The sequence below is a fragment of the Hypanus sabinus genome, chromosome 17 (assembly GCF_030144855.1).
Source record: "Hypanus sabinus isolate sHypSab1 chromosome 17, sHypSab1.hap1, whole genome shotgun sequence".
Taxonomy (NCBI): domain Eukaryota; kingdom Metazoa; phylum Chordata; class Chondrichthyes; order Myliobatiformes; family Dasyatidae; genus Hypanus; species Hypanus sabinus.
In genome coordinates, this window is record NC_082722.1 from 64,874,556 (window position 1) to 64,890,552 (window position 15,997).

At 43.4% G+C, this 15,997-nt stretch overlaps 1 protein-coding gene across 21 annotated transcripts in view; it reads right to left on the minus strand.

Annotated features, from left to right (window-relative positions):
* gse1b (Gse1 coiled-coil protein b) overlaps positions 1-15,997 on the minus strand; it is a 709,689-nt gene that overhangs the window by 76,627 nt on the left and 617,065 nt on the right. For all 21 annotated transcript variants that reach the window (XM_059993212.1, XM_059993213.1, XM_059993211.1 and 18 more), the window contains one exon: positions 11,987-12,186. In XM_059993212.1, coding sequence (XP_059849195.1) covers positions 11,987-12,186 — 200 coding nt within the window. The remainder of the gene's footprint in view (positions 1-11,986; positions 12,187-15,997) is intronic.

The following is a 15,997-nucleotide window of genomic DNA, read 5'->3' on the forward strand; positions in this document are numbered from 1 at the left end:
ACCATTTCATTTCACTCTGTGAAAAAATTACCCCTCGGGTCCTTTTTATAACTTACTCCTCTCAAGTTAACCTTTGCCCCCTTACCCTGGGGAAGAGACTGTGGCTGCTTCATAGTTATCTATCTCCCTCATGATTTTATATACCTCTTTTCTGTCACTCTTCAGCCTCACAGGCTCCAGTACCTGCTGACTTTTCAGGCAATCTCTTTAAGCATTTGACTTTCATAAGTTGCCTCTATTGTGACTAGTTAGATTTTGTACCAAAGGGAGAAATTATGAAACCATTTGTTAACATGTTAAATGCCACTTTTAGCTGTTCATCAGAATCTTCTTTCACAAGTCATTCTTAGTTAATCAGATGTGTTCCAGAAAAGACAGTCTTATCTCAGTAATACTGTGTTGTTAATGGACGCAGTGTTTAAAAATTTGCTGTACAGTCACACCCTGCTAACAACCTTGTTTGCTACTTGTGTGTAGTTGGCCAGACCCATAATGCCCTGCTTGGACGCAATGAGGAGCTCTCAGGATTTCTAACGGCAGGTCTGATTTCCATTGCTTATACATCACAGCACTGGTTTTGAACCAGTTCTGTTTGCCTTCCGACCCTGGGCAGAAGCAGATCTGGTAAACCAGAGCGCAACTCAAGAGATCCAGAAAACTGAGGATCCCAGCTAACACGGGACAAAAAATGACGGCATATGCCTGAGTAATTTACTCTGCTCCTGCTGCCTGGCCCAAGATCTTAATTCATGGCTCTTTGCACTCCTTCACCTTTCCAACCAAAGCATGCCAAGGGTAATCACACCATACAGGCAGCAGGTGGGAGGGTGATACTAAAACAAATAATACAACTTCCGATCCGCTGGCTTACTATATCCCCTTTACCACCCACTACTTTTAGAAACTTTTTTCCTGTGGGCAAGTACTTGGCATCTTCCCATGCTGGCGTGGTACAAATCAGAATGTGGGCAGTCGGCAAATGTTCCGTCCTTCCCTGATATTTGTGGCAGGGGTTCTTGACGGAGGATCCCCAGATAATCTGGACTGGCAGGCAGCAAGCGATAACCTTCAACTCAAAATCCGCCCCACTATGTATTTCCCCTCCCTCCAAACTCAGCCACGTACTCCTATCTCCTGTTGGAGCTGATCGATGAATAATTCACGGGGGCAGCAGAACATGAAGACATTTAAATGTGCCTTGACACACTTACACTCAAATAAGCTCCTCAAATATTACCGCAGTTTGTTCAAAACACACCTTAATTTGTTGCTGCGCTAAAGGAGTAGTGTTTACAGATGAGCTGCCAAACATAATATTGTTTGACCAAAGTGAAGACTACCAGCCTGTTTGTGTGTGGTTGGCTGATACACTGCATGCTTTGTCACTGTTTAACCATGTCCAAGGTCTTACACTGCTGGTTTTAACCCCAGGCCCCCAGGCTACAGAGAATCCAAAAAGGGAAACACATACACAGGCTGTTAAGGAGACTTTTTTGACAGGGTGTTCAATTTAAACTTTACTCGATATATAGAAGTCAGTGGAGCCCCAAGAAGTATTAAGTGAATTGAATCAGTACCAATTTTGAACCACTGCCATCACTTCTAAACCAATGCACTGTAATCACAACAGTTTAGCATCCTGTGGAAAGTGAGTCACCTCCTAATGGCCTAAATCCTTTCCACCATCCGCAAAGCACAGGTCAAGAGTGTGATGGAATACACTCCACCAGTCTGAACGAGTGCAGCTCCATCAGTGATTAAAACGCTCACTCCTAACCAGGAAAGAGCACTGCAATGGCACACCATCCGCCATTGGTCCACAGCAAGTCAAAAAAAAACATTGGAGGAATGCGGTAAGTCAGCAGGCATCTATAGATAGGAATAAACAGTTGACATCTAGGACCAAGACCTTTCATCAAGACTGGAAAGGAAGGGGACAGGAACCAGAATAGGAAAGTGGAGGGAAGAGGGAGGACAAGTTGGCATATGGTGACACAAGGTGAGATGGGTAGGGCAAGGGGGAAAGGGGTAATGATGTGAGCTGGGAGATGATTGGTAGAAGGGATAAGGACTGAATAAGAAAGAATCTGATAAGAGAGAACCATGGATTAAAGGGAAAGATGGTTCCGTCCCCTTCCTTTCCAATCCTGGTGAGAAGTCTCAGCCCAAAACATCAATCGTTTATTCCCCTCTAGAGATGCTGCCTGACTTGCTGAGTTTCTCTAGCATTTCGTGTGTGTTGTTCAAGATTTTCAGCATTGGCAGAATCTCTCGTGTCTATGACTTACTGGCCAACAGTGTGTAGCATCTTCAAAATGACTAAAGTAACTCATTGAGGCATAGGATAGGAATATCATAATGTGCAAGACCACCCCATAAGTCACATAATTTTCTAATTAGGAAATATTCTATTAGTCCCCCATCATTCGGGATCTCAGTCCCGGAATCCTTTCCCATCAAAGGTGCAAACACCCCTTGATCAGAAGCTCTGCAACAACAGCTTATGACAGTTAGGAGGGACAACAAATGCAGGCCTTCCTAGAGGAGCCCAATGTCCGTACATTAGTAAAAGCAGCACATACATCATGCACTTTACAACTTGAATAACATTCTAAATATTGCTTCAAATCACCCTCATTGCAAATAACTTACCACTAACCAACACTGTTTCTTCCCAATGCTGGATAGCTTAAAGGGCATTCCAAAGGGCTAATCACAAACCAAGATTGGAAAGATGTCCCGATGGAGGAGAATTCCCACCATAAGAGCGGACTTCCTCACCAGGGCTAACAGACACAAGCTACGCTTTACTCAAACTTCACTTCGGTTTTACTGTGGTCTGTGGTCCAAATGTGAGATCGGGGGGGGGGGGGGTTACAAACGCTGCAGCAACATACAACACGCTGGAGGAACTCAGCAGGTCAGGTCAGAGAAATGGATAGTCAACATTCCAGGTCGAGACTCTTCAGTTGGACTCATCTGACCACAAATTCTGACTGATCCAGAACTTCATGTCATCTCACTGCTCCGAGCTGAGATGTGCAAATAATTGGTAAGCAGAAAGCTGAATGGTCTACTTCTGTGTCGGGTCATTGCATGATTTTATCTGCAATCAGCTTAGTGCAAGAGCAATAATAGTGAGTAGATCTGGTCAGTGACAGCAATCAAGGGGTATTAAAGTGTAAATTAGCCAGAATTCCTCAGGGTGGAGGAGCAGCACTTTATAACCTGATTAACTTCAATTTCTCCTCCTGGTAAAAAGGATTCCACCCCCCCCCTCCCCTCTTCTTCTGTTCCCCACTCTGGCCTCTTACTTCTTCTCACCTACCTATCACATCTCCCTGGGTCCCCTCCTCCTTCCCTTTCTCCAATGATCCACTCTCCTCCCCAATCACATTCCTTCCTCTCGAACTCTTTATCTTTTCTACCCTCCTGACTTCACCATCACCTTCTAGCTCCTTTTCCCCCACCTTTTAATTCTGGCATCTTCCCCCTTCCATTCCAGTCCCGAAGGAGGGTCTCAGTCCAAAACGTCAACTGTCTGATGCTGCCCGACCTTTTGATTTACTTCGGCATTTTGTGTGTGTTGGATTGCTTTGGATTTCCAGCATTTGCAGAATATATCGTATTTTTTTTTCTTGCTACATTTGTCGCCAGCTTAGTTACACTTCTGAAATACTCATTCACAGAATGTTGGAAGAGGGGAGTGTTCACTGAGTTAACTCCCTATCCTAGTTACCCCTGGAATGATTGGTTGGCTGAGCCAATTCCCTTGAATGACAGTCACAATACTGAGCCTAGAGTCACATTTGGCCAGACTGGAAGATTCTTTCCCTGAAGGATATTCGTAAACTAGTTGAATTTTTACAACAATATCAACACTGGCTATTAAATTCCAGGTTACTTAATTAACCGAGAACTCCCCAGACTCTGTGATGAGACTGAAACATATGCCTCTGGATCTCTACTCTGGGTTTCTGAATTAATCCCATAATAATACTCTATCACCATTCTTATGCTTGAGCTATGCCATAGTCATTGTGCTAGGTTATAAATTAAATTTACATTATCTGAGAGTCAGAAGACAATCAACTAATTTGACAACATATGCCAGTGATATTAAACCTGTTTCTGATTCTGAAGACATTTTGCTCTCTATCCAAAAATGCATTTGTATTTCCTGGGGATAAGCAGAAACACGAGAAAGTCTACAGATGCTGGAAATCTAAAATAACACACACAAAACACTCAGCAGGTCAGGCAACATCGCCGGAAAAGAATAAACAATTGACATTTTGGGCCAAGGGGGGTGGGGGAAGATGCCAGAGTAAAAAGGTGGGAGGGGAAAGCAGCTAGCTGGAAGGTGTTAGATGAAGCCAAATAGGTGGGAAAGGTCAAGGGCTGGAGAAGAAAGAATCTGATAGGAGAGGAGAGTGCACCATAAGAGAAAGGGAAGGAGCAGGGGACCCAGGGGGAAGTAACAGGCAAGTGAGAAGAGGTAAATGGTCAGAGTGGGGAATAGAGGAGGTGGAGAGAATAAACAGTTTTATCTAGTTTGGGATTTTGGTGGGAAAGGTCAGTCTTGGGATCCTTGACTGAATGCTAAAATATATCGGACAAAAAGAGCACAACAGATTACATGAATACAGGCAGCTTTTCCAATCCAGCAATGAAACAGTAACCCCGAGGCATACCTACTGCTCCATCAATTCAACTCACCCAAGAGACAGCAGAATAGACTGTCACAGAGATGGACTGATGCGCAATGGAGGGTCTAGGTGGACGAACAGATGGACGGCATCAGGGCTGGTTGAGATAAAGATCTCAGAAAAGAAACACAGAAGTGTATGAGTTGGAGAGGAGATGGAATATTAACTGTCATGCTATGTGTGTTTGAAGAGATTGATTTGAATATTAAGAGAGATGGAATGCACTTCAGCTGCCTTTAACCATTTGGATTAACCATCCAATAATTTAACTACGATATCCCTATGCCATATTTACAGTGCTAGATGAACAAGTGATCACTTTAATTAACGATGCCTGGGAAACTAAATATCCCAATCTCGAGTTAGAGGAAAGATTGAGATGCAATGGGATTAGAATGAATCAGTGTGAGTTTCAGGCAAGATTAACCATATGGGTTCACCAACCATTAATTTAATCATTATATTACTATTGCTGAGCTTGAGCTAATTCACGCTCAGTGCATTCTGTAACAAGTGATTCTATCATTAACAACATGTGGGATTCAAAAGCTATGTTATTCCCAATCTGAAGATGTTCTCAAAGGTGGATTTTTCCTAGGTATGAATTGAGATTGAGTTGGAGGTGAGATCAAGTGAAATGGAGGAAGACTGAGTGAATTGTAATTGATGCTGTGCACGGATGGAGAGAGCACGGATGGAGAGAAGTTACAGAGGACAAACAATATTGAAAGAAAAATATTCAAGATTCAAATTTACTGATCATGTGTACATCGAAAGATACAGTGAAATGTGTTGTTTGCGTTAACAGCTAACATATCCGAGGGTGTGCCAGAGGCAGCCCTTACATTCCAGTGCCAAAATAACATGTCCACCACGGTCAGCAGAACAACATAAAACACAATAAAACAGAATACAGCAAGCAACAAATATATTGTCCTTTGCAAGTAAACAAGACTGCCACACTGGAGCATATGTATCCGAAATTACATGATCCTAAATTGGGATTGGAAAACCACTGGAAGTGCAGCGGTTAGCATAACGCTTCACAGCACCAGCAACCCGGGATTATTTCCACTGCTACCTGTAAGGAGTTTGTATGGTCTCCTCTGTGATCGTGTGGGTTCCTCCAAAGACATATAGGTTAGTAGATGTATTGGTCACATAGGTGTAATTGGGTGGTACAGGGTTGATGGGCTACAAGCTCCTGTTACAATGCTGTATTTCTTATAAAAAAAATCTAATAAATATTTAGAGATCGACCAAAATTGACTGTTAAGAGTGAGTTATTGAGAAATCAAATAATGGGGACAACAGTCTGATTTATCACAGTTCTTTGTCCAAATGGGTAAGATGTGAACATGGTTCAAAGCTTGGATTTGGTGAGCCTATTGACTGCAGTTGACATGAGGATATTGCAGAACTTTTTAAGCCTCTCTTTACAGCTGGGCAAAAACTCAGACGGCACGGTGCAGGGGGGATGTGATGTCTCCACTCAACACTAACTGAACTGTCAAAATATGACACGTTATCTCTTCTGATGGAAGATCGGTGACTTTCAGCACTAGCCCCACTTCGGTTTCCAGCACTTCACCACTTTGAGTGCAGTTTTTCAGTGCCCGCAGTTATTTATTTTCATTCCAATACTTGTAATCCCCTGACTGATTCACTGTCCTACACAGAACTCTCTAGACAGTCATGGGCCCAAGGAAAGTATTCGGAACTGATTTATTTAGAAGATGGCACCTCGGTTCCTGTCTACTCTAAAAAGGATTCCTGTGGAAAGGTTTATTTGAAGCTTCACTAAAAAGATATCAAAAACAAACCTTTGGCTCCATTGCTCTCAGAGCCCCAGGTGATGTGTTAGGTTATTTGATGTGACACTGAACAACTGTGATCAAAAGGATTCTAACACCGAGTGAGCTGATAGTAACAGGAGCCAAGATTGACTGGAAAGTTGTGGAATGGTAGCATCCTGTCCACTGATACATTCTGGAAAGTATGAACCTGACATCTTTGGTAAATTCTTCAGTGCTGGAGCAGCCCATTCACATTCATGGAACGACAGGCTGCTCTCTCTGGATGTTAAACAGGAATTAGAAATGGTTCATTATTGTCACACGTACCGAGATGCAATGAAAAGCTTTTTTTTTCATATTGTGCATTGAGGTAGAACAAGGTATAACAATAACACTGCAGAATAACATGTAACAACTACAGTGAAAGTGCAGTGCAGGTAATGTGTGAGATTATAATGAGGTGGATTCTAAGGGCCAAGGGTCCAACTTATCATACTAGGGAACTATTAATAGTATTATAACAGTGGTGTAGAAGCTATTCTTGAGATAGAGGTATGTGTTTTCAGGCTTTTGTATCTACTGCCTGATGGGAGAGGGGAGAAGAGAGTGTTTCCGGGGTGATTGGGTCTCTGATTATACTGATTCTTTAGTGAGGCAGCCATAAGTACAGACAAGAGTTCATGGAGGGGAGGCTGGTTTCCGTGATACATTGAGCCATGTCCACAACCTTCTGCAGTTTCTCCAGTCCCGCAGTTGCCATATCAAGCCGTTATGCATCTAGATAGAATGCATTCTGTGGTGCGTTGATCAAAAGAAGTGTTTATGTCACACATTAGCTGTTTCCCAACCGACTTCATCCAAATCCGTCAACATATACAAGATGGCAGCAGAGCATGGTGACACTTTCCAGTCCTGATGAAGGGTCTCGGCCTGAAACATCAACTGTTTACTCTTTTCCTTTGGTGCCAAGTTGTATGGGTCCTAATGCCCTTCCCTTGGACAACATCGGTGGCGTGGAGAGGGGAGACTTGCAGCTTGAGCAACTGCCGGTCTTCCATTAAAAAAACCTTGCCCAGGCTTGTGCCCTGGAAACTTCCCAAGGTGCAAATCGATGGTCTATCGAGACTAACGGAGGCCTACACTCACCCTTTTCCATTAATGCTGCTTGTCTGTTGAGTTCCTGTGAGTGTGTGTGAGTGTGTGAGTGTGTGAGTGTGTGAGTGTGTGAGTGTGTGTGTGAGTGTGTGTGTGTGTGTGTGTGTGTGTGTGTGTGTGTGTGTGTGTGTGTGTGTGTGTGTGTGTGTGTGTGTGTGTGTGTGTGTGTGTGTGTGTGTGTGTGTGTGTGTGTGTGTGTGTGTGTTGCGTGTTGCTTTGGATTTCCAGCATCTGCAGATTTTCCCAAGTTTGTGGATTCTTTTGGTTTTGCAAAGGCTGTATCCAACAATAGTGGCCATCAAGCTCCGGGATAACCATTAGCTCCCATCTGGCTCCCAGATTTACAGCATAAGTAGAATTGCTCGTCTTTGTCATCAAATCCCATTTCTAATGTGTTGATATGTCGAAACTTTCTGATGCATTAATATCACTTGAGCTACTGTGGATGGGCTTGATAGAGGTTAAACTTCAATCCAGCCAACATGGGACACTGAGGTATTGAGGATGTTCTGGGAAGGGAGAAACTCCTCTCAAGCCCTAATGGGACACGAGATTAGGACTTACTCCCACATCTAAATACACTTGAGAAGAAGGAGGCAAATGGTTTGATGTAACAATTGGTTTACAATCTCAGTGTTCTGCAGTTACATACGGATAAGGATGGCAGATTTCCCTCCCTAGTTGTCCACGTGGATTCTTACAGTGAGTCAGTGGTTTCATGATCACCTTTAATGATACTGTCATAGTACACTGCAGCATATAAACAGGCCTTTCAGCCCATCTAGTCCATGCCGAACTCTTATTCTGTCTGGTCCCATTGACCAGCGCCCAGACCATTGCCTCCATACCCCTCTCATCCATGTACTTACCCAAATTCCTCTTAAATGTTGAAATTGAACTTGTAACCACTTCTTCTGCTGGCAACTCTTTTTACACTCTCATCATCCTCTAAGTGAAGAAGTCCTGCCTCATTTTCACCTTAAATATTTCACCTTTCACTTTTAACCCACGGCCTCTAGTTCTCGTCTCACCCAACCTCAGTGGAAAAATCCTGCTGGCATTTGCCCTATCTATAACCCCTCATAACATTTTATACTGCCATCAAATCTTCCCTCACTCTCCTACGCTCCAAGGATAAATGTCCAGACCTATTCAACCTTTCCCCATAACTCAGGTCCTCTGGCAATGTCCTTCTAAATTTTCTCTGTACTTCTTCAAACTGATTGATAACTTTCCATAGGTAGTTGACCAGAACTGCACCCAATACTCCAAATTAGGCATCAACAATGTCTTATGCAACTTCAACATAACATCCCAACTCCTGTACTGATAACTTATGATGTAAGCTTTGGGGAAAAAAAACATGTAACTAATTGAACTTTATTTCTCAGGGCTGAATCCTGTTGGTGCATCATTCTTCTAGGCATCTGTTATTCAGACTAGGGAAAAGGAGAAGGGGGTGGAGGGAAATCGCACAGGGATGTGAAGATTTCAAGCAGACAAAACTTTTGTTTTACAAAATAAAGATTAATTTTCCACCAAATTATTGCAGCACACCCGAAGCTAATTCTGCCATTCAAGCGCACTTTATGAATTATTGTGGCACTTGAGGTTAGGAACGCCAGTCAGCTTTCGAAAATGGCTCAGCTTAGCAAGACTTAATAATTCTTCCAAGGTTCACTTCACTCTTCGCCTTCCTTTTGGGAATCCACTGCTGAACTTGTTCCAGCTGAATTTGGATCACTGACGTCAAGGATTCACCCACCACCCCTGTGCACACCCACCAGCCCACCCCATTCTAACTTAATAAATTCCCGACAGCAATTGACAAACTTTGAAGGCCATACCACCAACAGGAATATTCTCCCGATTGGATTAAGCGGACATAAATCAGATAAAGGCAAGTAAACTCTGCTTGCTTTAGGACCCCAGAGAGTCAATTATTCTTTGGAAGGGAAAGAAAACAAATACATTCAGCAACCGTTCTCCATCAGAGTTATAGCTGCATGCTTGTCATGGCACTAGCAAATCAGTCAAGCTCTTCTTATTAATGAAATCTCTCATGCACAATGCAAGACACGAGAACTACATTTTACATTTAGTCTCAAGCATCGGAACTGATTTGGTTTACTGAGCAGGGTCCTAATCAGACAATTAGCTGGAACACTGAATGCTCCTGTTCCCAGTGTAGCCGGGTGATAATTTGATTAATCCATTAAGAGCTGACTTGTGCAGTGTACACATTCACCTTGCACTAATGGAGAAATGCGCTGGAATCTAAAATCTGAACACTCTCGTCAGGTTGCGCCACAAAAAGAGTTAAAGCCCTGGAGATGCAGGGCACTGACTGTGGCAGATTCGGAAAACCGTTCAGGTTCAAGTCCCAGCCTAGGAACTTCAGCACAAAAGTCTGGGCTGACTTTCCGATTCACTGCAATGTCAGTTGTTTATGGGACAAAGTCCTGTTTGCCCGCAAGTGAATGCAAAAGCTTCCACTATGCTATTTTGATGAAGGGTATAGATTCATTGAGTACTACAGCACAAAAACAGGCCCTTTGACCCATCTAGTTAGTGCTGAACTGTTATTCTGCTTAGTCCTTTCTACCCACATCCGGACCATAGCCTTCCATATCCCTCTCATCTCATCCATGTACTTACCCAAACTTCTCTCACATGTTGCAATTGAAGCCGCATACACCGTTTCTGACAGCAGTTCATTCCATATTTGCACAGCCCTCTAAGTGAAGAAGTTCCCCTTAAATATTTCATCTTTCACCCTTAACCTATGACCTCGAGTTCTAGTCTCATCCAAACTCAGTGGAATAAGCTGCTTGCATTATTAGCCCTATCTATGCCCCACATAATTTTGTAAACCTTCTATATCCCTGATAATTTTGCATGCCTAATTTTATGTGACAATATATTCCAGCCAATACTCAATCCACTTTCACAATTTACTCGCATTGTGGTGAATCTGTGGAACTCATTGCCAAAGACACCTATGGAGTCATTGGGTATACTTAAAGTAGAGGCCGATAGTTTCTTGATCAGGAAAGATGTCAAAGGTAGGAGAATGGGTTTGAGAGCAGCTATGATAGAATGGTGCAGCAAACTTGATGGGCCAAATGGACTAATTCTGCTCCAATGTCTTATGTTGCTCTGCATAAATCGGCTGCTGAATTCTATGCATCAAAACAGTGACCACATCCTTTCAAACTTCAAGTGCGATATACAAATGTCTACTGTATTTTTGGACTTTATTAGTCCCACAACTACGGTCTCCGAGCAGGTGGAGCTGGAGGGAGTCCATGTGGATATAAAGACTCGTGGCTCAGGCCAGTAACTGAGGACAACACTTTGTCCTGTGGTTACAACTGGCCTAACCTGGACAGCAAGAGAAACTGGGAGATAGGAAAAGGCAAAACTTCAAAGCTGGTAAGCAAATTACCTCTAAAATCTGCAGTCCTAAAGAGAATGAAGACAGAGAGCTGGACCAAATGCCCCTAGGAGAGCCACACCATTTACTTATCCTTTGCTAGAAAGCAGTTCCCACTGCCGCAGATCAAGCAGCATCTATGGAGAGTAATGAACAGTCGACATTTTGGGCTGAGACCCTTCGTCAGGGCCTGATCCACGTTATTAGGTACAGGAGTGGGACCTGGTGTGGTCTTCTGCTGCTGTGGCCCATCCACTTCACGTTTCAGTGTGCTGTGGGCTCAGAGGTGCTTTTCTGCACACCACTGTTGAAACGTGTGGTTATTTGAGCTACTGCTGCCTTCTTGCCAGTTTGAACCAGTCTGCCCTGACCTTACCTCTCTTATTAACAAGCCATTTTTGCCCTCAGAACTGCCACTCACCGGATGTTTTTATTTATCACACCATTCTCTATAAACCCAAGAGTGTGAAAATCCCAGGAGATGAGCAATTTCCGAGAAACTCAAATCACCACTTCTATCACAATTAATCATTCTGTGGTCAAAGTCACTTAGATCACATGTTTTCCCATCCTGTACTTAATCTGAGCAAGAATTGAACCTCTTGACCATGTCCACATGCTTTTATGCATTGAGTTGCTGCCACATGGTTAGCTGATTAAATACTTACATTACTGAGCAGGTGGACACGTGTACCTAATAAAATGGCCACCGAGTGTATGAGGCCACAGCCCAGGTTCCACTCAGCTCCACCTTCATCTCATACACATGGGAATCAAAACTAAAATACAAGGAGAAGCTGGAGCTGAAATTCAATCCCAGACTAACCTCTTTGCTGTGTCAGTGCCCTCAATTTTCCTCTGAAAGCTTCAGCTAGTAAGGGTGAACTTACCTGTCTGCTGTCACTCCGCCAAAGCCCATTAACGGTTTTGGTTGGGGCAATTGTCACCACGGGGGGAGTGCTGGGAACACTGTGACCAGCTGGAGGAACAAGGATGGTTCCAATCGGGCCTCTTTTGGGCGTACTAGCAGGAGAACTGTGATTGGTGGCCGGAGAGGAGACTGGTGAGGACTCACTGCTTATCGAAGATCCTGGAAAACAAAGATATTCAAGTGATTGCTCAGTTAAATGCCTAACCTTCAAAAAAAACCTGTAGGTTGTCAGCTCATAAAATTCAGCAGCTAATTTGCATGAGAAGGAATCCTGAATCCCCACACTGATACAGAAAGACCAATGCCCAGGAATGGAAGCAATAAAGTCTACATTAACTGGTGGATACAGCCCAATCTATCACAGACAAAGCCCTCCACACATTTACAAGGGGGGCTGCTATAAGAAAATTGCATTCATCAAGAACCACACCATCATAGCAATATCCTCTTCTTGCTATTACCATTGGACAGGAGGTACTGGAGCCTTGGGCCCCACACCAGCAGGTACAGGAACAGTTAGTACTCTCAACAATCAAGTTCCTGAACCAATATGGATAACTTTACTCACCTCAAATCTGACTGACTCCACAACTCAGACTGACTTACATGAATTCTACACCTCATGTGTGGCATGGTAGTACAGGCGACCTGGGTTCAATTCCCACTGCTGACTGTAAGGAGTTTGTACATCCTTCCTGCGATCATGCGGGTTTCCTCTGGGAGCTCAGGCTTCCCCCTACAGTCCAAAGCTAATGGGTCATTGTAAATTGTCCCATGATTAGGCTAGCATTAATTGGGGGTTACTAAACATTGTGGCTTTAATGGCCGGAACGGCCTATTCCGCGCTGTATCTCAATAAATAAACATTCTTATAGAGAGATCAGAAATGGAGAGAGTGAGCAGTTTCCAAGTTCCTTGGTGTCAAGATCTCCAAGGATCTAACCTGGTCCAAACAAATCAATGCAGTAGGCAAGGAAGTGGCTATACTTTATTAGGAGTTTGAAGAGATTTGGCATGTCAACAAATACACTCAAAAACTTCTATAGTTGTACCGTGGAGAGCATCCTGACAGGCTGCATCACTGTTTGGTGTGGAGGGGCTACTGCACAGGACTGAAAGGAGCTGCAGAAGGTTGTAAGTCTAGTCAGCTCCATCTTGGGCACTAGCCTACAAAGTACCCAGGACATCTTCAGGCAGCGGTGTCTCAGAGAGGCAGTGTCCATTATTAAGGACCTCCAGCATCCAGGACATGCCCTTTTCTCACTGTTACCATCAGGTAGGAGGAACAGAAGCCTGAAGGCACACACTCAGTGATTCAGGAACAGCTTCTTCCCCTCTGCCATCCGATTCCTAAATGGACGTTGAAGCTTTGGATACTATCCCACTTCTTAAAAAAATACAATATTTCTGTTTTTGCACATTTTAAAAAATCTATTCCATATACATAATTGATTTACTTGTTTATTTATTATTGTTTTATTTTGTTTTTTCTCTGTCTGCTAAACTATGAATTGCATTGAACTGCTGCTGCTATGTTGCCCAATTTCATGTCACATGCTAGTGATAATAAACCCGATTCCAATTCTGATTATTGTTTATTTGCATAATGTCTTCTTTTGTACATTGGTTGCTTATCAGTATTTATTTATGTATAGCTTTTCATAAGTTCTATTGTAGTTCTTTATTTTCCTGTAAAGGCCTGCAAAAAAAATTAAAATCAAGGTGACATTACGGTGACATGTACCCGTCATACTTCAATAATAAATTTACTTGGACATTGAAACGGCAGGCCATTTGGTAGTGTTGGCTGTGACATGCTTTTGGACAGGGCACAAGACGCTTGACCCACACTTCCAATAATAACAAGCAAGGCAGAAGGTATCTAACTGGATGCTCCTTTACTGCAGTTTCTACATGTCGTACTGGAACAGCCACAACGATATGCTTGGATTAAGCCTCATTCCTTTATCCACAACCCTCCAACATAATGGACCATTGAGCTCAAATGCCACGTTGTAGACTTCAGATTTGGCCTCCTCTAAAGCATCTGAAATTTTTAACGAATTTGCGGCATCCGTCCACTTACACTACTTTTTCATTGATGGGAGAACAGTTCCCGGCGGCCTCGCTCCAGATGAAAACAGGCCTTCTTGTTTTTGGTAAATTATTCCCTGATCTAAGTGTTCACAATTCTCCTGAGATCTCCGGCCATAAAAATTTAAAAGTTGTAAATAACAGAAGTAATGGGAAAGGCAAATCGCTTTGATGCAAACAAGAGGCAGGGGCACCTTGGGTCTTAAATATAATTGTGTGTCAATTAATTACATCCTAATGCACTCCAAATGCTCAGTTATGCAATCAGCAAGTATGTTCCCTTCAGGTCTGGGAAAGGCCCTCAGTAAGTTTGCTAAGCAAGGTAACAGATTCCAGAGAAAGTGGACTAATTCTCTTTAAATAAGACAGTTTATTTTACAGAACCGCAGTGGAAAAAACATCTTTGAATCCTTGGCAGAGAAGCGTTGCTGAACTCCCCCAGCTGTGATGATTAGGGATTGGAGTTCTTCTGCTGGTGCTTCTAAAGCGCCTTCACGAGCAATGACCACCACCCCAGTCGTGATAACGACCTGGTTTTTGTCGCCAGCCGCGCGATTGGTGCCCCAGCTCTTCTGGCAGAATGGGGGGGATCTTGCAAATTACAGGATCTGTGATCTTTGCAATGTAACAGTCATCTCTCTGCTACTGTACTGCTCAGTAACGCGATCAATGTGTGGGAAATCCTCTTTCCCACAGGAAAGAGGAGCAATAAGCTTGAAAGAGTGCATAGAAAGATGTTGCCAGGACACGAGGAGCTGAGTTACAGGAATAGGTTGAATAGGTGAGGGCTTTATTTCCTACAGCACAGGAGAATGAGGGGAGACCTTATATGCAAAATGATGAGGAGTTTAGACAGAGTGAATGCATGCAGACCCACTTCCCCACCCTGGTTAGGTGACACTAGAACCAGAGCTCATACGTAGGTTTAGGGTGAAAGGTTTATTTAAGGGGCATCTTAAAGGTTTATTTAAGGTGAGAAGGAACATTTTCAGTCAAAGTGTGGTATGAGTGCAGAAGGAGCTGCTAGTGGAAATGGTAGATATGGATTCAAGTGAAGTTTGAACAGGTACACAGATGAGAGGGGTACAGAGGCCTATGGTCCAAGTGCAAGTAGATGGAACTAGGCAGTAAACCCAAGTCAGCATTGATTGGATGGGCCAAAGGGCCTGTTTCTGTGCTGTAGTTCTCTATCTATAGTGCTGCCTCCCTGGGCACTTCAATCAGCACGTTACCAGCGCCAGGCTCTGTGTCTGAGAAGCTGGCAGGTCAGGCCAAGGGAGAGATTATGCTTTCTCTGATTATATATTTGGGGGAAGAGCTCTGCTGATCAGACTTGTGCTGTCACCAAGAACACTACCATGGGACAGCATGAGCTCAAACATCACAGGGGAGGGCAGTGCCTGAGATAAGATCACCCATTCTTTCTGGGGTTCAGCCACTGTTGGCAGAAGACAGACACCGAAGCAACAATCTGGCAGAAATCTTTAATGCAATTACCAACACATAAAGACAAATGTACCCTCAGAAGTATCTCAAAATGTAGACATCCCTGCACTGGGCTATTGGCTAAAGATCATGAGAAGTGACAGAGACGTTCCTATAGATTGATACAGAAGAGATCCAGCAGATGCTGGAGCTCTTGAGAAACACACACAAAATGCTGAAAGAACTCAGCAAGTCAGGCAGTTAATCTCTGGAGGGAAATTAACAGATGACATTTCAGGACAAGACCTTCCATCAGGTCTGGAAAATGCTGGGGAAGAACCCTCCTTCCCTTTATTCTATGGTCCACTGTCCCTCCAATCAGATTCATTTTTCTTCAGCGCTTTACCTATTATCCCTATTATCTCCCAGTTTCTCAGATCACCCAGCTTCC